Below are 25,763 nucleotides of genomic sequence, written 5' to 3'. Positions count from 1 at the left end.
GTGTCTCTACATCACATTTTGGTAATTTTCACAATATTTCAAACTTTCTATTATTATACTTGTTATGATGATCTGTGATCACTGATCTTTGATGTTACTGTTGTAATTGAATTGGGGCATCATGAACCAAGCCCATATAAAACGGAGAACCTAATCGATAAAACGTTACGTGCATTTTGACTGCCCCATTGACCAGCTGTTCTCCCCCTGTCTTCTTCCCCTATTCCCTGAGACACAGTGTTGAAATTAGGACAATTTACAACTCTAAAATGGCTTTTATGTGTTTAAGTGAAAGGAAGAGTCACACATCTCTCACTTTAAATCAAAACCTAGAAATAACTAAGCTAGTGAGGAAGGCATGTTCAAAGCCTAGACAGGCCAAAAGCTAGGCCTCTTATGCCAAACAGCCAAATTGTGAACGCAAAGGAAACAGTCTTGAAGGAAATTAAACTACTATGAACACATGGATGATAAGAAAGCAAAACAGCTTTATTGCTGATCCGGAGACAGTTTTAGTGGTCTGGATAGAAGATCAAACCGGCCACAACATTCCCTTATGCCAAAGCCTAATCCAGAGCAAGCCCTAACTCTCTTCAATTCTATGAAGGCTGAAAGAGGTGAGAAAGCTGCAGAATAAAAGTTTGAAGCTAGCAGAGCTTGGTTCATGAGGTTTAAGGAAAGAAGCCATCTCTATAGCATCAAAGTGCAAGGTGAAGCAGCAAGTGCTGACGTAGAAGCTGCAGCAAGTTATCCAGAAGATCTAGCTAAGATAATTAATAAAAGCGGTAGATGACACAGCCTTATATTGGAAGAAGATGTCATCTAGGACTTTCACAGCTAGAGAGGAGAAGTCAATGCCTTGCTACAAGGCTTCAAAGGACGGGCTGACTCTCTGGTCAGGAGCTAATGCAGCTGGCAACTTGAAGTTTAAGCCAGCGTTTATTTACCATTCCAAAAATCCTAAGGCCCTTAAGAATTATGCTAAATCAACTGCCTGCTCTATAAATGAAGAACAAAGCCTGGATGACATCACATCTGTTTACAATATGGTTTACTGAATATTTTAAGCCCACTGTTGAGATCTACTGGTCAGAAAAAAAAATATTCCTTTCAAAATATGACTGCTCATTGACAATGCACCTGGTCACTCAAGAGTTCTGGTGAAGATGTACAGTGAGTTAATGTTTTTTATGCCTGCTAACATAATATCCATTCTGCAGCCCATGGATCAAAGTCTAATTTTGACTTTCAAGTCTCAGTACTTAAAAAATACCATCATAAGGCTGTGAGTGTTGGTGATTCCTCTGATGGAGCAAAGTAAATTGGCGATGTTCTGGAAAGGATTCACCATTCTAGATGCCATCAAGAATAACTGTGATTCATAGGAAGAGGTCAAAATGTCAACATTAACAGGAGTTTGGAAGAAGTTGATTCCAACTCTTAGGATGACTTTGGGAGGTTCAAGACTTCTGTGGAAGAAGTAACTAGCAAGACAGCTAGACTTAGAAGGGGAGCCAGAAAATGTAACTGAATTGCTGCAAACTCGTGATGAAATTAACAGATGAGAAGCTGCTTCTCAGGGATGAGCAAAGGAAAGTAGTTTTTTCAGATGGAATCTACTTCTGGTGAAGATGCTATGAATATTGGTGAAATGACAGAGGATTTAGAATATTCCATAAAGTTTGTTGATAAAGCAGTGGCAGAGTTTGAGAGAACTAACTCCAATTTTGAAAGAAGTTCTACTATGGGTAAAAATGCTGTCAATGAGCGCTGCATGCTACAGTGGAAACAAACTGTTAGTGAAAGGAAGAGTCAACTGACGTGGCAAAGATTAATTATCTTCATTGCTGTCATATTCTACAAAATTGCCCCAGCCACTCCAACCTTCAGCAACCACCACCCTGATCAGTTAGCAGCCATATCATCAAGGCAAGGCCTTCCATCAGCAAAAAGATTATGATTCTCTGAAGGCTCAGATGATGGCTAGCATTTTTTAGCAATATTTTTAATTAAGGTATATACATTGCTTTCTTTAGGCATAATGCCATTGCACACTTAACAGACTACAGTATAGTCTATACTATACAGTATAGTGTAGACCTAACTTTTATATGCACTGGGAAACCAAAAAATTCGTGTGACTCACTTTATGGTGATATTTGCTGTACTGCAGTGGTCTGGAACAGAACCTGCAATATCTCCGAGGTATGGCCGTAATTGCATGATAAGAATTTCATAAAATATATCAACCAAAGAGACAGTACCAAAACTCAGTATTTTATGATACCAAGACATTATGAGTCATAAACAGGAAGCAAAGCCCAAAGGTTTACCTTTTTCTTACGATTTCCACTTTCACGCTGAACTGCCTTCATTAGGTGCACCAGCCGATCTACAAAGGTCTGCTGTGCAGCCAGCAAAGAACGCATAACTCTGACAGACTTATCACCCTGAAGGGATTCAAAGGAAAGAAAAATTAATTCTATGTAGCATAATGATTAGGGTTTCTTCAATAGCATGGGTGACCTTTATTCTTTTAATAGCCACAAACTTCAACACAAAGTAGTATTGAAAAATATTAATTATCTTTATTCAGAGATAATGATAAACCTGTTATCTTAAACACTACCAACTCTTCCACAATTGAAAATTAACTGAATCTTCAGCGAATACTGGTCTATCAAAAATTGCACTTTTTTCCCCACACGCAACCATGTGACAAGATAGAATTCATTCACCCAAAATGTATTCACTCACCAGTTCAATAAATATCTGGAAGCCTATAATTTCTTCAAAAATGTGCTGGGCATACAGCAGAAACAATACTATCCTCAAGGAAATAAATACATACTTTAAAAAAAAAGTTCTCAAAGAGCAATATGATATGCTTGCTTAGTAAAACAGAAGCCATAAAAACTAAATGCTATAAAGTCTCATATAGTAATTCTCAGTTCATAAAATATTATAAAATAACATTTTCTCATTTAATCTCTCCAATTACATTGATAAAGGCAGCTTGGCAATTGTCATCCTTATTTCAGAGATGGAAATTTATGCTCAAAGAGACTGAAATTTCCTCACAGGATGACAGAGGTTATAAGTGACAGAACTGAGATTACGAGAGGACCAACTGCTTATCTGCTAGTCAGTTAGATATAGAGAATCTCTGGCCTCTGAGAACTGTACAAAAGTTTAGTCTCAAAGAGTTCAATAAGATGTGACTTAAGTTTTTAGGAAAATTTAAATGAAACATGAAACAGGAGAAGAAGATGCTCTGAAGTAAAATATTACATTTCTACAGCAAATCACAGTTAATGTCGTGATTTTCTTTTCTTTTCTTTTCCTTGCCCGTGCACCTTCTGCTGGCTGAACTGTGACACTGCCTTAACAATCACAAGAATACCAGGCGAAAAATGGCTTACATACCTCTAGAAACTATAAAAGCAAAAATATAAGTTATATAGAAAGTATCTGTAATATGATCATTACCAGATTTATATAAATAAACCTAGTCTTAAAAATAAAAATAGAAAACAGAGTGAAATAAAAAAGCAAAGCTTTGGGGTTTTTTTGTTCCAGGTATAGGTTTATTTTATTAAATCAGGGGTCAACAAACTTACTATAAAGGGCCAAGGATTAACTACTTTAGGTCTTGTTGACTATAGAGATTCCATACCAGATATTTATCTCCTACTGGAGTACAAAACTGACCACAAACAATATGAAAACAAATGAGCATGACTATGTCCCAATAAAATTTTACTTATGAACACTGAAATGTGAATTTCACATAATTTTCATGTGTCACAAAGTATTATTCCTCTTGTGATTTTTTCCAACTATTTAAAAATAAAAATCCTTAGCTCATAGGGCATACCAAAACAGGCAATAGGCCAGATATGTCCCATGCACCGTGTCTGCCAACCCCTACATTAAATGGTTACCTTCAACAATGCTTGGCTGAACCGTCTCATTACATTCAAGTACATCTCATGGGTCTTTGGATCTCTCTGCTGAGTATCTTGATCTTCACATTCCACTATCACATACCTTAAAAATGTTAAGTCATTCATGTAAATGTGAAATGAAACTCAGAATCATTTTGTAAACACTTATGCCTTTCCATTATAACAGATCAATTCACATTTGCAAAAATAATTAATGGGAGTAATGAAACACATTTTATCATCACTCTTTTTAAAGCTGAAAATTCAGGAACAACATATATAACCTTCTATAAAGGTAAATTAATAACAGAATGCCTTAATGTATACAATATCCTAGATTTTCTAAAAATTTTGGCATCAAAATGAGCATTTTCTCCTAATGCTTTATGAGGTACACAGAGCATTAACATCTTCAGAAATTATATAAGCTCACAAATCTACCAAGTAACTCATGAACAAAAATATTTTCAAAATATATGTATGGGCTTCCCTGGTGGCGCAGTGGTTGAGAGTCCGCCTGCCGATGCAGGGGACACGCGTTCGTGCCCCGGTTTGGGAAGATCCCACATGCCGCAGAGAGGCTGGGTCTGTGCGCCATGGCTGCTGAGCCTGCGCATCCGGAGCCTGTGCTCCGCAACGGGAGAGGCCACAGCAGTGAGAAGCCCGCGTACCACACACACACACACAAAAAATATATATATATATATGTAATACTTTTGGTATTACATAAGGCTCTCTTATTCTGGGAAAAAAACCAACAACACTGAAGCTTTTCTCATTAACATACCTCTGAAAGATAAATTAAAATCTTAATTTTTCCTTTCATATCCAATTTCCCCATTTCTCAAAATTCCATATATAATCTTCAATTTTTCCATCATAAAATTGTGGTTTTAAAGAGTTAAAAAATTTTAAATATAAATATAGTCTTAAACCTAAACTGCTTATATAATTCATATAATCATATAAATAATGACCTGGATTAGATTTTAGAGTTTGTCTAATCCAGTGTTTCCAACTGTTCTGATTGGAACAAGCCATACCAACAAATACATTTTAGATCACAACTCGTTACACACAGCCTAAGTGTGCACACAGATGCATAAAACTGAAAAAAATTTCACAAAGCAATATTCTATGAACAATATGTTAATATTTGTTACTCTGTTCTATTTCACTTTTCTTTAAATAACAAATGCTAGACTGTGAGTCTTAACATTGATTTCAGTGGATAATGATGTGCAGTTTCAAACTTGCTTATTTTATCAATAGCGAAACTTAGAGGTGGCTGTATCTTGTCCACGGTGGCACAATTAGTTGACTGAAGAGCTGAAATCAGAACCCTGGACTCTGGGGTCCTTGGCTAGAATTCTTTCTACTAAGCTTACTCTCACAGTTTGACCTTTAAAAACCACATGAAACTTTTCAACTTCCTGAACTGATAGTATTTAACAAATCTCAAATCACAGGGCTTACTATTTTCCTTTATACTATTTCTGCAAAGAAAATAGTTAACCATCTAGAAGGTAAACTTCATGAGAACAGAGAGCTTACCTGTCCATCTTGATACCCTCAGCACTTCCATGCCTGGTTCATAATACTCAATATATTATTGTTGAATGAATGACCCCAATCTCATGGATTTAACAAGTATCTCAATGTTGATAATTCTCAAATATGAATATATATCCCTTCTCCCACATCTAAGGCCTAACTTTGCATGTCATTAGGTGATCTGCTTTTATATTCAACTACCCTAATTTTCAAGCAGCAGGTCCCCTTTTCAAGACCCTGCTTGTCATTTTTAACTGAAGATGTGTAAAACTGAAGTTCTCACACTGAAGGAGTTATTTTTCTATCTCAGTTGAAGGCATTATCAATATTTCAGGCATTTGGGCTACAGTTTGAATCACGTGAGGTTGTAACCAAACCAGAGAACACAGGCTCTACCTAAAACTATAAGTGGCACTTTGTGTTTAATTTGTGGTCTGTGCATCTAGAGCCAAACCTAGGTCACAGTCCCTCACTTCAAACACCTATATTCAGTTAGTCACTAGGCCCTGTTGATTTTTTCCGTAGTTGTGCTGTACTACTAGCAAGCCCTGTCTGGAATCAACCAGCAGATACCTCTTACCTAGCTTCTCTAACTCTAAAAACAAACCCCTTGTTGATCAATACGATCATCCAAATTTTTCTTCTTTAAACTACCTTCATCATGTCCCACCTATATTAACAAAAACATCAATGGTTCCCACTTTTCTACTATTTTAAAACAGTTTCTGTGGCCATAAGCTTCTGGTTCAAACTTCCACCATCTCCAATTCATGCATTCACACTCCAATCAGCTCGACTCCCCACCACCCCCACTCTGTGCTTTTGCTCATGTTGCGGTACTGTCCAGAAACACCTTCCCACCTCCCCCTTTCCTTATTCTACCCACCCTTCAAATACAGGTGACACTCCGTCTCTTCCAGGAAGTCTTTGCAAACCCTAACAACTTCTTTCTCCTCTGCCTTCCTAAAACAGGCACAGCCTCTCATACAACTTGTGCTGATAATGTTACCTTGGTCGTCACTGTTTCACACATTTACTCCTAGCTCCTTTCAGAGGTTATAAAGAAACCGATGCCAGATTCCGTATCTTAAAAATCTTTAGTAGCCCTTGACATACACAATATAGTCTTACACAAAGAAATGTTTTAAAGGTTGATAAAAGTTAAGAGCCTTCTCCCACTGACTTCCCAGGTGATCTGGAAGTCCTCAGAGTTGTATAACCTAACAGTAGAATTTTCTGTAAAGTGGTATGAGGAACTAAACCCTGACACTATATCTACCTTATGTTCCCAATGAGAGTTCTAAACCAAAAATTCAAGAAAGCACTTTTCAATCTTGAAACTGTCAATACAGATTCAAACCCAGTCCATACTCTCTAACCCTTTAAAGTCCTTGACTATTCCCATCACCTTAGTATATTCATTGTGTTTTCCTGTGTTTACATGGCAGCTCCTTTCTAAAGGAGCAATACAGATGACCACAATATACAGGCTCCACTGCTTTGTTCAGGTCCCCTTGACTGCCAAGTAAACACAATGGCTGCAGCTACGTGATAAAGGTCACATATCAAACACCTCTCAAAATCATTCAAGCCAAAGTTCTTATGCAAAGGAAAAGTTCATCTAAAATAAAAATGAGTGTCATCTCCAAAATGAGGGACAAATTTAGATCAAGACTAGAAGACCTAGATTTGAGTCACTTCTGAATTCTCTGTTCACAGCAGTAAGGAGACTCTACAAGGCACTCTCAGGTGCTTCCTTGAAATCTGTCATCTTCAAGTAGAAATGCAGACAAAATTGCGTGGGTACCCATTGTATGATGACATCAGTGGGCTACCTGTTTCCTGGCAATTTCATTTTGTGAGGTAAATAACCTTTATTACCTTGAAAGGTCTTAAAAGTTATAGAAAAACATGTCAAGGCAGCCAAAGTTTACTTTCAATTTCAACATACTGGAATAGCTATAAAAATAAAAAAACTGCAACAATTTATAGATCCTGATGCCCAACACTTTACAGACTGGAGACTATAACTCCCCTCTGAGGTTTAAAATGTTGACACTATTCATTTTAAAAGGATTGTCTGTACTACTGTAGGCCTCTAAGGATTCAACTATAGCAGGAATCCTGTTTAAATCAATGGAAAGGGAACAAATGAACAAGGAAATTCAAAATGTTCAAAAGGAAATAGCACAATCAATTAAAATTTATATTTTAATACATTTGTTATAATAGAGTAAGCTTAGACTGAGAGGCATATAAATTGTTACATGTGATTAATATTTTTATACTATTCTGTCCAGGTTCAAAGGAATAGAATGATTATTTTAAGTCAATTATTTGAAATTATTTCCCATATTTTCACCCTACAATCACAAAAGTGGTGTGTACTAAAGTCAGAAGTCCACATCAATAGTTTTTTCTTCCCCATGAGTGTTTCTGAATATGTAATATGCAGACTATAAATATGGGAAAAACAATTACTCCTCAGAGAATGAATAGACATAGCACATGCTATTGCATCAGTGAATCAGAGACACAGTGGGAAAACACAAATCAAATCTAAGTTTGATGGAATGCTTATAAGACTGGGAGCTAGGGCTGTACTTTGTTTATTATCTATGGAGAAAACAAAGTGCTCTTTCTGAACAGAAACTGTTGCCTCATTGGAAACTGCTCATCTAATAGGTTTCCTACTGTTCAGCTGCTGAATGGTTTGAAAACTCTTCCTACTTGAAATAAGATATCAAAGATCCTATCGCAACTAATTTCAAATATTACAATGAAATCTGGTCTATACTCAAATCCAAAGAATACATAATTTTAAACACCACGTAATCAGTATACATACATACAGCTCTTATAATAGTGACTACTCTATTTTATTTTATTTTATTTATTTATTTATTTATTTTTTTTTAGTTGTGTGCGGGCCTCTCACTGTTGTGGCCTCTCCTGTTGTGGAGCACAAGCTCCAGACGCACAGGCTCAGTGGCCATGGCTCACGGGCCCAGCCGCTCCGCGGCATGTGGAATCCTCCCGGACCGGGGCACGAACCCACGTCCCCTGCAGTGGCAGGCGGACTCTCAACCACTGCGCCACCAGGGAAGCCCATAGTGACTACTCTAGACTATAAATTCTGAGCCAGAGTAAACTTTCCATGAATATCATAAGGAAATAAAAATATCTATAAAGGAATTCTTAGTAAATGATTTTTAAAATATATAAAACCTTAATTTTAAATACCTAAGAAGCTTAAAAGTACTTACTCAAACCTTGGCACCGTGCCCCACATTTTTTTAAAATTTCCATTGAATTATTTACTCAGATTTTTATGAGGAAATATTTTTCCATAACACCAGTGAATAGACATACACTTAAGAATTCAGATTAGAATATGGAGAACATTAGGAAGCAAGAGGTTACATTAAAAGGAAATAGTACCTATCTGGTAATACAATGATTTCTAAGTAAAATTTTCAAAGTAAAAATGGTGATTAACAACTAGCCAAAACATTTTGTGGATGTATTTTCAAGGACATACTGAAAGTTACGGTGAGGGAAACGTGGCTTATGAATATTATATTAAATTCTAAAGTAAAAGCAAGGAACTATTTTTCCTCCCACTACTAAGGCCAACAGGAAAAATAAAATGACAGGTCCCAAAGGGGGGGAAAAATTAGTGATTTAGTTAAGATTGTTGAAAGCGGTTTTTCTTCAATGAGAAGAGAACCGAGAAGGCTGAAACTAAAGAAATATTTGTTATGTAAATAATGAACACCCACGTTTATTAAAGAGCCTTTGATTTATTTATCTATTTATTGGCTACAAGGGCAGTATCCAGATAAGATTATGTTTGGAGAGTGGGAAAATGAAGTTAATGATTTGACCTACAGGACAGTTCTCCAATTCAGTCTAAAACACAGAAAGCAAAACACCTCACTATTCTTCAAAAACAATTACCTTTCAGAATGAACAGCTATTAATTTGTACTGTTTAAGTTAACCGCAGTAAACTGAGCAGTAAGATTAGATCAGAGATCATTTCTACAGTTAAAAAAAGTATCAAGTTTGTCAGGAAGTTTAAAAAAATGTTCTCTCAAATGTACTGAAAGCTTCAGGTAGAGCTTACCCAACTGGCTCTGCCCTTTGTTTCCGCTATAAAACTAGATAAGGCTCTTTTGTCTAGTGTTTAATCCTAGTGCTTTCTTTGATTGAACCAAAATATTTCTCATTGTGGCTTAAGCTACTTGTTCTTTACACTTTAGAATTCTATGACAGATAAAGGGAGCCATGCTTCACATTAATTGTGTCTCAATAAATCAGTTAGCTTTTCTTTGCCTCAGTTCCTCTCTTTCTTTCACGTAACTCACTCAGGAAACCTGCTCTCATGTAAAATAGATACTTACACTTGCCCTATTTAACTTCACAGAACAAACGAGAAAAGGTCACTGAAAATACTCTGTAAATGGCAAAATGTGAGATAAATGGTCTAATCCTAGTTCAGGTCTTACCAAGTTCAGCTACATCATGCCTCTGCCTCAGTTTCCTCATGTATAAGTAACTTCAAATTCTAATTTTCTGTCCTTGCATGATTCCAGTGTTTTAGTAAATAATGTGAAAATACATACTCCTGAAGGACAGTGAAGTATCATACTTACACTACTTAAATAGCATAAAAGGCAAGCAGACATCAAACTGAAAAAAACGATTATCTTACCCAGTTTTATCTTAGATCCTGGAAAGTTAGTGAAAGGAAGAGAAACTGTGGTGCTAATAAGCATTTCCATTAGCACAGCTGTAAATAAATACAGCTAGATATAAATACTGCATAGGCTTTTGACGATTGCTCGTACTTTATTTTAAACTGCCTTTTTGTTTACAGTATGGGAAAAAAACAGTCTTGAACAGTGATGAGAAAATAACAAAAAATTATTTCACATACCAGTATAAATAATTAGCCAGTGTTGAGTTTTTGCAGGCTCTTGATATCAAGAAGGTACACAGATCTTGCTGAAAGAATTAAAAGAAATGTATACATATTATATTACCATCTGCTATTAACAAGGGGGATATAAGAGAGTCTACATTTGCCTATCGGTTTTCATCTACATATCTATGTCACAGATCAGATTTTCATGCATCCATCTATCCTTCCATCCCACCATCCGGTATTTATTCTAAACCAGGTGATATGTGAGAGGCTAAGGACGCCATGGTTTGCAGAGTTCCTTGTCCTCCTGGAAGCTTAACATTTGGTGGAGGAGAGAAGCATTAAAGGAAGTCACAGAAATAGTTTAGATTGGGAGGTCAGAAGGCAGCAATGAGGATGTAATATTTAGGCAAGACCAAAATGACAATATGTACAAAGGCCCTGAACATAACTGTTCAAGGAACTTTTAAAAGGCTCAATGTAGCTGAGATATAGTGAACAGTAAAGTAAAGGAGGCTGAAAAGGTAGGTAAAAGCCAAATTGTGAAGACCTTTAAGGTCACACGACTGAGTATGGATTTTATTTATTTTATTTTATTTTTTTCGCTGCATTGGGTCTTAGTTGCGGCACGTGGGATCTTCGCTGAGGCATGCAGGATCTTTTGTTGTGGTGCAGGGGCTCTTCACTGCAGCGTGCGGGCTTCTCTCTAGTTGCGGCATGCGGGTTTTCTCTTCTCTAGTTGTGGCACGCAGGCTCCAGGTTGTATGGGCTCTGTAGTTGTGGTGAGTGGGTTCCAGAGCGCATGGGCTCTGTAGTTTGCATCACACAGGCTCTCTAGTTGAGGTGCATGAGCTCAGTAGTTGTGGCGCCCAGGCTTAGTTGCCCCGCGGCATGTGGGATCTTAGTTCCCTGACCAGGGATGGAACCCGCATCCCCTGCACTGGAAGGTGGATTCTTTACCACTGGACCACCAGGGAAGTCCCTTTCTTTAAAAAAAAAAATAAGACACATTTTAACAGAAAAACAAATGATTGCTATTTTATACACTGCATTTTCTTCAGAAAATCTAGAGCAAAGGATTGCTCATATTTCTATAATAGTTCAACACTGCAGACTGAAAACAGAACTATTGAGAAAACAGCTGAACTTGCACATGAAGTCTACTTCCCCTTATTGCAGAATTCAAGGTTTCTCAGATGACAACACAGAGTCAAACACAGTGGATAAAACTGCAGATTGCCTGTGCTTGTTCCAGGCTGCTGCACTGGTAAACCCACAGGATGTATTCTTCATTGCTGGCAACTGTGGTCTTCAGAGCCAATAAGCTTTTTCCTGCCCCCAGACCATCATCCTAACAGACCATCCAGATGATAAAATATAGTGTGCCTATGCAAAACATCATACTGATCTGATGTGGATACTTTTATAGCATACTTAGAAACAACCATATTAAATTCTTCCTCCAGAGGAACAAAAGACAACTTTCCATCTTGCTGGGTGACATCTATATAATTTATCAGGTCTAGTCGCCCTTCAAGACTTTTCCCCTCAGAGAGTTTCAGTTTCTCAATGGCACCAACATACTTTATTTGAAATTCTGCACAGGTATCTGAATGACTGTTGCTTTGTACTGAGCTCTGGGTGTAATCAAAATCAAGGCTTGCCACAGTACTGGATCAAGAAAGCCCTCCAAAGTTGGAATCTACAGACTTGCTCTTAGTACTGATTTCACTATTCTGGGAGCTGCTACTGCTCTGTCGCTTTTTGTCTTTCCAGATTTTTGTCTTTCCAGAACATCTTCCACCATAGCTTGATCCAGAGGCGCCCCCTACAGAATCGAACACTATTTTATCATCTTCAAAGGTTTCACAGACAGCAGTCTGCACAGATAGCTTCCTTTCATTCCGACATGGTCAATTCTTGTCAGAAAAACAAGGTACCTCACCCCCACCTGCGATCAGGGTCAGACACCCATCGCCAGGGCAGCCAGAGCCGCGGCAGCCACCCCCATTCTGGATTTTATTTTCAAATCAATCGCTACTCAACAAAAGATCTAAAGCAGGAGAATGAGATGATCTGATTTACATTTTCTGAAAATGACTCTATTTGCTCTGAATAGTACAGACCTGAGATCAGTCAGGATGCTATTACAGTAGTCTAGAAAAGTAAACGGTGAGAGTGGAGATAGAGTGAAGTAACAGATTATTTAAATATTTTGGAAATACAATTAATAGAACTTGCTGATGCAGAGGAAGTAGGAAGGAAAAAAAGAATTGACAGTAACTCCCAAATTTATGGATTTAGCAAACGGGTTGATTTGTTACATCACAGATGGAAATTCCAAGTGAGAAACACGCAAGGGTGTGTGGGGGAGAGAGATGTATTTTGAAATATCAAGTTTGAAATGCCTGTCAGATATACAATAGAGATCATATTTGGATATATGAATCTAAAACTCAGATGAGAGAAATGTGCTAGAAATATAAATTTGAGTTTATCACTACAGCCTAGAGCAAGAGGATAAATTGAGAAAAGAAGAGGACCCTGAGGAACAATAAAGTGTCAAGCAGCAGAGAAAGTGCTGACAAAGGAAACCAAGAAGGAACAGACAGAGAGGTGAAGGAGAAAACAAGGGATGTATGGTATCATCCAAACCATGAAAAAAGTTAGTTTTTCGGGCTTCCATGGTGGCGCAGTGGTTGAGAGTCCACCTGCCGATGCAGGGGACATGGGTTCGTGCCCCGATCCAGGAAGATCCCACATGCCGCGGAGCGGCTGGGCCCGTGAGCCATGGCCACTGAGCCTGCGCGTCCAGAGCCTGTGCTCCGCGACGGGAGAGGCCACAACAGTGAGAGGCCCATGTACCGCAAAACAAAAACAAAAACAAAAAAAAACGTGTGAATGAACTGATTACTGAATCAATATATCAGTCCCTTAGTTTTGAAAGGGCAAAATAATTAAACTGGAGGTGAATCGTTCTTCAAAGGGCTCCCCTAAGGATTCTATGATCCTGTAATTTAAAATTCCTTTTTTCAGTATTTTCTAATACATCAAGAGGTAGGCAGACAAGCAAACTCTGGTTAACAGTTAATACTGAAAACAAACGTCACTCAGTTATCAACATTAACTCCTAAAATTTTACTAAAAGCAATAATATATACATTTAAAAAAACAATCAAACTTCTTTCTAATATCAAGCATGTATTATTTATTTTCAACATCAGGGGTGTGAAAGATTCTTCTCAAATTAGAAGTCTTAGGGAGAAAAATCAACAATACATACTAGATCAACTTCTGCAAATGCACTCCCAAATATAATTTTCAGAGTAGCACTAGCCAAAAAGACCTGTTGTACCTCAAAAATTACCCTGCTTAGCTAAAAGAACTTAATTTTTCTGTATAAGCTAAAAACAGCAGCTTAGTGTATTTCCCCTAGTATCAAAGTCATACATTTCTACAATGTAATCACAAACACCAACAATTACAGTAATGTTCATAAATGTGTTAACAATAAATATTCTGAGTTTCCTTAAAAAAATATTTAAGCCCAGTTTATTTTCACACTGCATTTGAATCCATTTATATGTCCAAAGCACCAATAAAATGCCTTGAACTGAAGATGGCACTTTTTGCTGGGAGGAAAAGTTATAAGCATGCATCATAAACCAGGCTATTTAATAAAGTTGTAATGTTTAGTTTATTAATCAAAATCACTATTTTCAAGACCAACATTAAATGTTTATCTTGTAGGATCTCTCCTATAGGAAACCTGAAAAGCTTTGTACTCACTTCCAGATTTTCACCATCTGAACTTTCTTTTGTTTTAGATGCAGGAGGAGGGGAAGACACTGGAGGAAGAGGGCTGGTTATAATTTGGGAGCTGAAAAAATAATAGGAGATATCACTGATATGTAAAATATTCTTTCTGTAAGAGAAGATACACATTTTTAGCATAGTTCACCTCAACTGTGTCTGGTTAAAGCACTACTTCCTAAAGTGTGTTCTGTGCAGCACTAGAGTAATATTATGTTCTGGAAAAAGAGGCTGCATAGTCAAAGAATATGGGTAATAGCCTCTTTGAGATGTATGTGCAAGTTTGCATGTATTAAAGTTTCTGATAAATACTATAGTTTTTTTTAAAAAGTACATTTTACTTTAAGCCAGTATCTTCCAAACATATTTGACCACAAAACAACCCCTACCTTTTTTAACCTTTTTAGAAAACATACATATTAGTGACCAGCAGACCATAATTTGGGAAATACTGGGTTATAGTTTACAACCTATCATGAAATTTTAAATAGACTTCCAATAAAATGTTCTAGGGGGCATAAGTAACATGAAGTTAAATAAGCATCACTAGAGACTGAAGGCCTCCAATGTACAGTGGAAGAAAATGTAAGGGGTCTCTTCTCATAAAAACAGAAGAACACAAAGCAGCCTACGTAAGAAAAAATGTTTTTTTCCTGTTTCTCAGTTCTCCTGCAAATGAAAAACAGAAGATAAAAACAGCATTATCATTAAGAAAAATTCAGAAATATAACCTTGAACTCATGTGATAATCGAAATAATTGTACTAAGTCATTGACAAATCTCATGACCTTCACAAAACAACTTTGTATCCCTTAGCCTCAGATTTCTTACCCAAATGTTCCTATTTATCTCAAATTTTAAGATTTTATGAAAAGCAAAATGGCAAAGTAGAAAGAACAAGGGCTATGGAGTCAACTCTACCTAATTTGCAAAATAAAAAACTTTGGGCAATTTACTTAACTTCTCCTTAAGTCCTTCATATCTATATTAGGGATATGAATACCTACCTCAGAGGATTACTAATAACAGGTTTAATATATGTGGACCATCTCTTGGTGCCTGCTACAGAGGTGGGAGTTCTTAATTGTTATTACTGTTAATAGCTGACTTTCAATTCAACTAACAGGTTGTTTTAACTACTGAAGAGGTGAAAAACAGTCAATAAAAAATACAACTTTACAATAAAATATTTGAGTCCACTAACTTGCCACGTCTTTCATTTTTTTTTTGCAAGAATAGCAATAATATCTGACACCAAGCACCATGTGTCAGACACTTTTCTAAATGCTTTATGTATTAACTCATTTAATCTTTCAACAATCCTTAAAGGTTACTATTGCTATATCCCCATTTTTAAGATGAGAAACTGGGGCTACACAGAGAATATTTAATTTACACAAGTTTACACAGCTAGTAAGTGGCAGAGTAAAGATTTTAACTAAGAATTCTGACTCTATAGCTTGCAAAACACTGCCCTATAATATAGTGGTTTGTGTTCTGTGAGTGCACATGCCATATTCACTGGTAAAACTTCCAACTTAGGGTTCGGTACATTTGGGGAAAAAGAAAAGAAGACAATTTGAAAAGGTGGAAAACTATCAGATTTGAAAATAATTCCTCCCTGGATATCCGTACCTATCTATTTCTGCAGAATTTATTCCAGAATTCGACACACTCTCTGACACTGAACCCTGACTATCCTTCTTGGTGGGTTCTAATCCATTCTTTATGTCATCAAAATTTTCATATTTGAGAGCTTGGACCAGCTGTAACAGGTACATCAACAAATCCTGGAAAACAAACAAACAAAAAATAAGCTAATATTAGAAAAAATGCAATATGATTATAGACAAGTTACGTCTAATTATTCCTAAATATCAAGCTAACAATTTACTTTTATCTACCATTTATCAGCTGTGTTACTTTGGGCAGATCACTAGGCTTCTTAACCTCTTGGTGCCTCACTGGGTCCTCACCTTTAAAATGGCCATAATCATATAAACCTTAGAGATTGAGTTGTGAGGATTAAATCAATTAATAGAAAAAAGTCACATAATAGTGCCTGGTACAGAGTAAGTGACAAATAAATGTCTTGTTTAAAATGGTATCCCACTGACATGTACACACTGCAATATTTAAAATAGATAACCAACAAGAACCCACTGTATAGCTCAGGGAACTCTGCTCAATATTTTGTAATAACCTAAATGGGAAAAGAACTTGAAAAAGAAAAGATACATGTATATGTATAACTGAATCACTTTGCTGTACACCTGAAACTAACACAACATTGTTAATCAAATATGCTCCAATGTAAAATAAAAAATTAAAAAAAATAGTATCTCAAAATCAAGGCGAAAATGAAAACAAAGAAAAAAGATTGAGATGGTTCATATAAAACTGAGAAATTAACAAAGCTTCCTTTTTTCAGCAACAGATCAGATAACGGCATTTTAGGTCTAAGATTACATAAGAAACTCCAAATTTTCAAGTTTTCCAAGTTTCTGTTTCATAATCTTTTCTGGTTGGGATTTTTTTAAATATTACTTTTTTTTTTTTTTTAAAGAGAATTTGGAGTTTAAAGAGTTCAGAGTTTAGAGAATTTGGGTTGCTTCTTAAATGGAAAATACAATGAAACAGGCATTTTAACACTCTTGTTTAAAGGAAATGTTTACTTTCCTGCTAACTACCAATAATGGCTTGAAGAAAACAAATTTCTAAACCTAAATTTCTCATACTTCTACTGACAATCGAGATAATTTGGACTAAAAAAGTATCAACAAAGTAGTTTTTACCTTTCTGAGTTTTCCCTTAACGTAAAAAGACTCTAGGTTTAATCTTCAGAATGGAAATATTTCCTATCTTACTCTATAAATGTAGTTCTTAGCCCTTCCCAATGACTACTAAGAAAACTCCAAAAATTTTGCTTTTAAAAATAATTATAGGGTTCCCTGGTGGTGCAGTGGTTAAGAATCTGCCTGCCAATGCAGGGGACACAGGTTCGAGCCCTGGTCTGGGAAGATCCCACATGCTGTGGAGCAACTAAGCCCGTGCACCACAAATACTGAGCCTGAGCTCTAGAGCCCGTGAGCCACAACAACCGAGCCCACGTGCCATAACTACTGAAGCCTGCTGTGCCTAGAGCCCGTGCTGCCTGCACACTGCAACGAAGAGTAGCCCCTGCTCACCACAACTAAAGAAAGCCCGGGCGCAACGAAGACCCAACATAGCCAAAAATAAATACATTAACAAATTTAAAAAAACAAAACAAAAAATAATTACAAATTGAAGAAACTCACAAAATGCAAAAAAAAAATTTAAAGCATCTACTGTCTTCCAGTTCCAATTGCCACTCAGGCACTCAAAACTCATAATTAGATAATTTGAGACTTTGTGACTATCAGTTCAATTTTAGTCACCTTTCCTTAAGCCCAGAAACCAGGTTAAATCCCTTGTAAATATTTCATGGACCACTCTTTCCTTTCATGTCTATAACAATTATGGCATTTGTAATTACTTGTTTATTTACTCTTCGTCATTTCTACTATTTTACAAATTCCATGAGGACAGACTACTTCCCAAAAACATATTTTCCCTTACTTAAACCAAAATATATTATTTTCATAATTTTTTCTTATATTGACAGTCGTTTCTTTTAATTACGAAAAGCAATATACATGATTTTACCATTAAATACCATTTTTTCTCAAAAAGCTAAATGAAACGTTAACTGGCTTATTAATTCTTACTCAAATATATCAGTATCAGTGGCCAGGGAAATCAAATGACTACCAAAGCATCTCTATAGTGTTCTGTTTCTAAAAACAATTTTTAATTGGATCAATAAATGTTTGATTTTCTATTATTTTATTTGAGATTTATGGTATCTAACAGCTAGGTATGCTTATATGCTTATTTTAAGAAACAAAATTACATAACAGAAGATAGATTAATCAAGAATCCTTCTTAGGAGGTATAAGTAATTCAGTTTCACTGCTAGCCTTGCATGCTTTGGAAATGTTGCTGAATGTATCACCTAGGGTGTTTTCCCAAGTATAGAAAAGACTTACTGCATGAAATCAAAAATGCTACATTGTTATTAAATTCCCCAGGAAGGAGAAGTTTGGAAGAAAACTCCTCTTTTTAAGTCATTCATCACAATCTGATTATGTTAGTCATCTGGTATTCTGTATTCAAACTACACTTTCCTTCATTTGTATGAAAATGAATTAACTTCAGTAGTAAGTACAAAGTCTGTTTGCTCATTAAACAGGCACATCTTGGAAAATATAAAATTCCTCCAAGCATGAAGGACATAAGCATACAAGTAAAACAAAACAAACAAACAAAAAATCATATTTCTATCTCAGGCAATTCAGTAAAAATTTCCCAAGAGCTATGAAATACTATCTAGATAGCAATCACCATTCTTCTCAAGAACAAGTTAATTCTAATGCTTCAGAATATAAATGCAACGTTCCCTGTCAAAATCACTCCCATTTCTTATTGAATTAAGCGTAACTCTTCATATAGACATTTACAGTTAGACAGTTACAGTTAGATACATGGGTTCCGACCTGCTTCCCAGACAGCTACATATATCCCACACATGTGTTAAAGCGAAATATTTTCTATTGTTCCTGTACTTTTCAATCTCTTTGCCTTTGGCTCATATTGCTCATGTAAACTCATGTCCAACTCTGAAAATTCTCGTCCTTCATTGTCTATCTCAAATGCCACTTCTTCCTCAAATTCTAATGGGGAATCTCTCTTCTTTTGAGCCACACAATAGTAATAAATATGGCTTTTAAAAATTCTGAAACAGAACATTAAACAAATCAAATAGAAATTAAAAGACTGATTAATATTTATTTTACAAATGTATGGTGAGTTTAACATTAGGAATTCAGCATCTATTTCATGCACAGTATATATTAAATATCAATGTTTTTCAGATAGCATGATGCTATACCTACAAATTACAGGGACCCAACTAACACTGAATAGAACTATAAAGAAACATCACTAAAGAAACTAGATAAAACATAAATATTAAAATAAAAAGTTTTACATTTAACCAACAAACAGAAATAAGAGATAAAAGGGGTGAGATAGTTCATAATAGTAACAATTGTCAGAGAATAAATATAATTTTTTAAAATGTGAAAAAATTTTTATAAAATTGTGACTTAAATCATCATGTATCTCCAGGAGGGAAGATTTAATAACATAAAGATGTTAATCTTCCCTAATATAATATATAAATTTAATGTAATTCCACTTAAGATTCTGGTGGAGTTTTAAGAAAATGACAAAATTGTTCTAAATTTAGAATAAATATACAAAAATTATAAAGAAAATTGTTTAAGAAAAAAAGAAAGAGGGGTTTTATCCAATCATATGTTTAAAGTTATTATGAAGCAACTGCAATTTTTTAAAAGTATGATACAAGCACAAAAACAGAAGGTTCATAAAGGATTATCAGAAAAAAGCATATGTAAAAGGCATATATATATTGTGACAATAATTCCAATGCAAGCTACTTATTCAAGAATATGGAAAAACATATATTCAAAAGTCTATTCACTAAAATAGTTACAGCAAAAGATTAGAAATAAAACAACTGCCTACCAGAAGAAGCTGACTGGTTAAATAAATTATAAAATAAATTTGCAGTAAAATATCATGCTGCTGTTTGAAAGGAATAAGGTACATCTACAGGTATCCATAAAGTCTAAAAACACAGTGCTTTCCTACAGATTAAATGTGCCTTTGACATCATTTGCCTTGATATTCATTTGCCTATGTTTCCAGACTTTATGGACACCAAATATATGTGTTGAAGATGAGAAAATGTCCAAGACTATACTGTTTAATTAATAAGGCAAGTTTCTAATAATATGTATAGGATATTCCTATTTTTCTTAATTTTTAAAGAGGTGTAAATATATACCGTACATGCATACATATGCTTGTACTTTGCATAGAGAATATATGAAAATATATGAGTGGCTACCTTTCTAGGGATAAAAAACGGTTGGAGAAGTGGAGTTGTTAAAGGAATATTACTTTCTATGTTACTATTTCGTTTACAATTTAAAAGCAAAGCAAATCAGAAAAAAAAAGATGATAATATCATATAGTAAAGGAACACACCAAATGCTGTGGGATCAGGAAAGAAACAAAGAAAAATGCCATCTACTTCTTGGAATGGTTAAGAGAGGTTTCTCAGAGATGTTGAGGTCTGTGCTACAGCTTGAAGGACGAACAGCAGGAAGACTCCACTAGGACGATGAAGTAGCACATATAAAGGCCTGGCAGGACTGGCTACTGGAGGGATTACAGCATATTGAAAAAATCAGACTGTCCAAATATAAAACACAGTATTTTTCATTCAAGATTTTTGGTCATCCAAGATGTGGATATTTAGACAAAGTGACCTTTGACGTATCTTTGATGCTATGATTATATGATTATATTATATATTATTATGGGTTGGCCAAAAGGTTCACTCGTTTTTTTTCCGTAAGATGGCTCTAGTAGCACTTAGTTGTCTTTAACTTCATTCAAAACAATTTTGTTAGATCGTATTGTGACAGCTGTCATATCAAGTGTGCATTTTTAAAAAAACATCAAAATTGGTGAATTTTTGTGTAGCCATTTTAATATTGAGGATGGAAGAAAAAAGCAACATTTTCGTCATATTATGCTTTATTATTTCAAGAAAGGTAAAAACGCAACTGAAATGCAAAAAAGGATTTGTGCAGTGAATGGAGAAGGTGCTATGATGGATCAAACGTGTCAAAAGTGGTTTGCGAAGTTTCATGCTGGAGATTTCTCATTGGACAATGCTCCATGGTCAGATAGACTAGTTGAATTTGACGGCAATCAAATCGAGACGTTAACTGAGAACAATCAACATAATACCATGAAGGAGATAGCTGACATACTCAAAATATCCAAATCAAGTGTTGAAAATCATTTGCACCAGCTTGGTTAACTTAATCACTTTGTTGCTTGGGTTCCACATAAGTTAAGCAAAAAAAACCTTCTTGACTGTATTTCCACATGCAATTCTCTACTTAAACGTAACAAAAACGTTCTGTTTTTAAAACAAATTGTGACGGGCGATGAGAAGTGGATACTGTACAATAATGTGGAATGGAAGAGATCGTGGGGCAAGTGAAATGAACCACCACCAACCACACCAAAGGCTGACTGATCTTCATCCAAAGAGGTGATGTTGTGTATATGGTGGGATTGGAAGGGAGTCCTCTATGATGAGCTCCTTCCGGAAAACCAAACGATCAATTCCAACAAGTACTGCTCCTAATTAGACCAACTGAAAGCAGCACTCAACAAAAAGCGTCTGGAATTAGTCAACAGAAAATGCATAATCTTCCATCAGGATAACGCAAGACCGCATGTTTCTTTGATAACCAGTCAAAAACTGTTATAGCTGGGAAGTTCTGATTTATCTGCTGTATTCACCAGACGTTGCATCTTTGGATTTCCATTTATTTCGTTCTTTATAAAATTCTCTTAATGGAAAAAATTTCAATTCCCTGGAAGACTGTAAAAGACATCTAGAACAGTTTTTTGCTCAAAAAGATAAAAAGTTTTGGGAAGATGGAATTATAAAGTTGCCTGAAAAATGCCAGATGGTAGTGGAACAAAATGGTGAATACGCTGTTCAATAAAGTTCTTGGTGAAAATGAAAAATGTGTCTTTTACTTAAAAACCAAAGGAACTTCTTGACCAACCCAATATATGGTTATATTATCCTCTGAAATACCAAAAATCATTTGAAGTTTATAAAACTATAAATATTATACTATTCCACAGACAAAGCAAAAGCAAGGAGAAATTTTAAACCTATTAGAAATGAAAGGTACAACATGAATGATTTTAGTATGAAATTGACATAATATAAATTTACAATCCTTCAGCATAACTGTATGAGTACAATTTTCAAAATTCTGCCCCATATAATTTTTCCTTCATAACTGTCAAGTGACATAAGCAGCTGTTATCACTATTTTTTGGATGGGAAACCGAGGTGAGAACAATACATGTTCCCAAAGACATATAGGTACATAGAAAAAAGACAAAATTCAAATCTTAATATACATCTGAAGAGTCAGTAGAAACTGAATTAAAAGACCTTTTTTTTTTAAGCTGAGTATATATAAACCTCAAAAAACACCCCAAAACTAACAACCATATTTTGCAGTTTAGGATGCATGCAATATTTCTATTATTATTCTTTACATCATAACAAAAATTATAAAATGGTCTAGAAATAGTTCAGTACTTGCATGAATACTGTTAACTCCAGAGACAATCAAATGCTTAGCCTCTAAGCTTGTAAGGCAACAAAGTCAGGCAATCAAAAACAATGATTTACAATATTTCTATTTAAAGTCTGAACCCATGTTGAGGGGGACTATCTTAACTATAGCCCAGAGGCCTTTCTGTTTGACTCATGTCAAACATAGATAAAGACTTAATGACTAAAGTGAAATTTCTAAACAAACATTTTACTATTTTAAATAAATATTGTTGTAATAATTTTTCTACTTGTGATATAGTAAAAACAGTAACGGAGAAGATAATATGCTGAATCACAATGCTAGGAATTGCTCTTTGATAGGAGAGTGAAAAACATCCTAATCCAATAAAATTATACAATATCTGAGACCTCAAAATAATCTAGAGGAGGATAGGGAATGGGGAGGAGAGAATAAATGGTGTTAGAGATGAAACAAATTGTCTATGAGTTGGCAGCTGCTGAAGATGGGTAAATTATGTATGAGCATTCACTATACTACTTACTTCAGTGTTTAGATTTTATTGTAATTAAATACATATATAACTATCAACCTTAATAAATGCTGCATTTTGCCTCTTGACATTCAGATACCACTACGAATTCAAAATAATGATCGGAACTCCTATATATATTGAGGCTTGAGAAGAGTCATCCTGTATTCCATAAGCCTTGCAGGCTAGCATAAACTATTAGGTTATGTTTGAGAACACATTCCCTCTATAAAAATTAATAAGTAAAAAAATTAGTGAATTCATCTACCTTATTAGGAATTACTAAAATTCAAAATCCAGCAATGCTTTGGGTCAACACAGAGTTTTCTACCTTCCCTCGTGACCTTATATGTATATAAATAGCCACCATAATGTTTGTAGTCTTTCCTTTCCAGAGGATTCAAAACCACCTTCAGAAAATCTACATATACACATAATTGTCAGTAGCTCAAAGTTTAAAGGAGGGGTTTGAAAGAGAATACGATGACCATGCACCTCTATGCTTTAAAGGCCCCAAGCGCTTTTCAAGGCTACAATTAAACATGGCTTGTTGTAGACTGACTGATAGAGGGGATCTGAATTATTCCCTAGCTGGTACTGCATTAAACCATTTTTCACTAGAATTCCTTTTTCCAGACAGAGCAATACAAGCTCTACCGCCAGGTAAATGTCCTGGGAGAGACTGTCCTATCACGTAACAGATTAGGAAGTAAATTTTCATTTCAGAGGAGTCCTTGGAGGAATATTTTAATTTTGCTTCTGCAAACACACATAGTATATCCAGTTCCCTTCTAAAAATTTCCCTCTCTCTCTCTCACACACACACAAACACATACACACACACACACACACACACAGTCCATAATCAGGCTCTAGTTTAAAATGCACCCAGTTGAAGATGAGTAATGAATAACAATGCACCTCATCATCTGCCTGCCGTAACCGGGCAACAGCATAACGCCTCACTGTTGGATTGGTGTAATGAGAGGACAACAGCTCCAAGGAATCCTCTACATCCATTGGCTTCCATTTTCCCAGAAGTTCCAATGCCTGTTTGGCCTCCTGGGGTAGATCCCAATTAACACATTTCAAGAACTTCGTCAAAGCCTAAAATCAGAAAAGGTTTAAGAATTAGAAACAACAGCTTATTCTGGGATAGGAAGGGTCAAGGGTGACTAGACAGAGCTCAACTTGGACTTGATGGCAGAGTCACAAAGTCAACGACTGACTCCTTACATAAACACTTTGTTTAGTGTTTAGCATACACACAATCCTAGAAAAACACTGCAGAACAAGGAAAAAAAAAATCATGTTCCTTGTAACTATGTTTTTTTCAGGTCAAACCACTATGAATTTTTAAATTTTCTTCAGCTTTTCTTCATTTTGCTTTTGTTATTTTAAAACACTGCAGACCTCAAGACAGGGAAATAGTTGATGCATGTCTCACGAACTCTGAGATACCTTAGAGAAAACCTTCATTTTACAACATCGACATGTGAGACATAAGAGATTGCAGCCAGTGAATGAGAGTCCAAAGTCAAGAAGGGCAGAACTCCATTCCTGAACACCTCCCAGAGTCAATGGTTTTCCTAGATATGCACATACAAGGACTCAAATGAAGTCAAATATGTATGTCTCTTTTACACAGGGAAGTAACTATTGGGGAATTAGTGTTTAATGGGACAGAGTTTCAGGTTAGGAAGGTGAAAAATTCGGGAGATGGATGATGGTGAGAGTTGCACAACAATGTGAATGTACTTAGTGCCACTGAACTGTACAGTTAAATATGGTTAAAATAGTATGTTTTATATTATGTGACTTTTACCACAATAAAAAAAAATTAAAAAAAGAAAAAGACAAAAATTCCACAGAAACAATAATAAAAATAAATAAATACATAGAAGCTCCAGCTTCTGTATATATATTCTGATTCAGCTGGCTGTTTGCAGAATCATTCTGGAGCCTCACTTCTTTAGAAAGGTAGCGAAGTCTTCATAAGACTGTTGGGTAAGTAAACTACCTTTGAGCATATCATTAATGGCTGCATAACAATAAATGTTCTTTAAAGAAAGGTTTATACCTGTTTTCCATAAAAAGCAGTCCCTATTGCCAGATCTCCCTACTGGCAACACTTTCCTGGCTGATCCCAAGACATTTTCTTCTTTCTCTTCCTCTATGAATTCATCTCTTGAACAAAGATAACTTCAAAAATTTAAATTCCTGCTCTGTCCAATTAAAAATATTTTCATTAGTAAACTAATCAAGTTCTCAAAAAATGTTCATTTGGACAATAAAACACAATTACTCGTTAGTATGACATAAAATGAATCTTCATTCCCATTCCCTAACTTACTCTTAATTTAACTAAATTAAGGAAAAAGGCACTATGGAGATGATCTATCCAGTGCTCAAATTTGTATATAATCTCAGTGAAGTGGCTTGCCCATCGTCACAAAATGGTGACAGGCTAGACCCAGAATCTAAATCCACTGACCCTCAGCCCATGCATGTTACACCAGATGGCTCCTCCTTATCATTAAGGTACTGCATCTCCTACTTAGCTAGGCCCATGCCCCTTGGAGCCATTACTCCACCAACACTTATTTCCTAAATCTGTTGTAGGAAAAATAATGGGGTGCAAGAGAAGGGTCACGCCCCAGGTCTTGAGTGAGTCCCTGGGACTGGCCACCTAGTGAG

The 25,763-nt window shown here is 35.7% G+C and overlaps 1 protein-coding gene and 1 pseudogene across 3 annotated transcripts in view; both read right to left on the bottom strand.

Annotated features, from left to right (window-relative positions):
- Positions 1-25,763, bottom strand: part of PIK3C3 (phosphatidylinositol 3-kinase catalytic subunit type 3) — a 146,444-nt gene that overhangs the window by 53,243 nt on the left and 67,438 nt on the right. For both annotated transcript variants that reach the window (XR_014017266.1, XM_081251779.1), the window contains exons 10-15: positions 23,988-24,173; positions 15,879-16,033; positions 14,220-14,310; positions 10,443-10,510; positions 3,945-4,050; positions 2,334-2,450 (exon numbers count right to left, since the gene is read on the bottom strand). Coding sequence is in view for 1 of the 2 variants with exons in the window: in XM_081251779.1 (XP_081107905.1) it covers positions 2,334-2,450; positions 3,945-4,050; positions 10,443-10,510; positions 14,220-14,310; positions 15,879-16,033; positions 23,988-24,173 (723 nt within the window). In the remaining variant the exon portion in view is untranslated. The remainder of the gene's footprint in view (positions 1-2,333; positions 2,451-3,944; positions 4,051-10,442; positions 10,511-14,219; positions 14,311-15,878; positions 16,034-23,987; positions 24,174-25,763) is intronic.
- Positions 11,427-13,927, bottom strand: LOC308627136 (integrin beta-1-binding protein 1-like; annotated as a pseudogene). The gene is made up of 2 exons: positions 13,881-13,927; positions 11,427-12,326 (listed from the first exon to the last, which is right to left on the bottom strand). The product of its transcript is annotated as an integrin beta-1-binding protein 1-like (transcript).

The sequence above is a fragment of the Mesoplodon bidens genome (genome assembly GCF_964165515.1).
Source record: "Mesoplodon bidens genome assembly, chromosome: 13".
NCBI classification, from domain to species: Eukaryota; Metazoa; Chordata; class Mammalia; order Artiodactyla; family Ziphiidae; genus Mesoplodon; species Mesoplodon bidens.
Note: the sequence above shows the minus strand (reverse complement) of the source record. Positions and strands in the feature narration are given on the sequence as shown.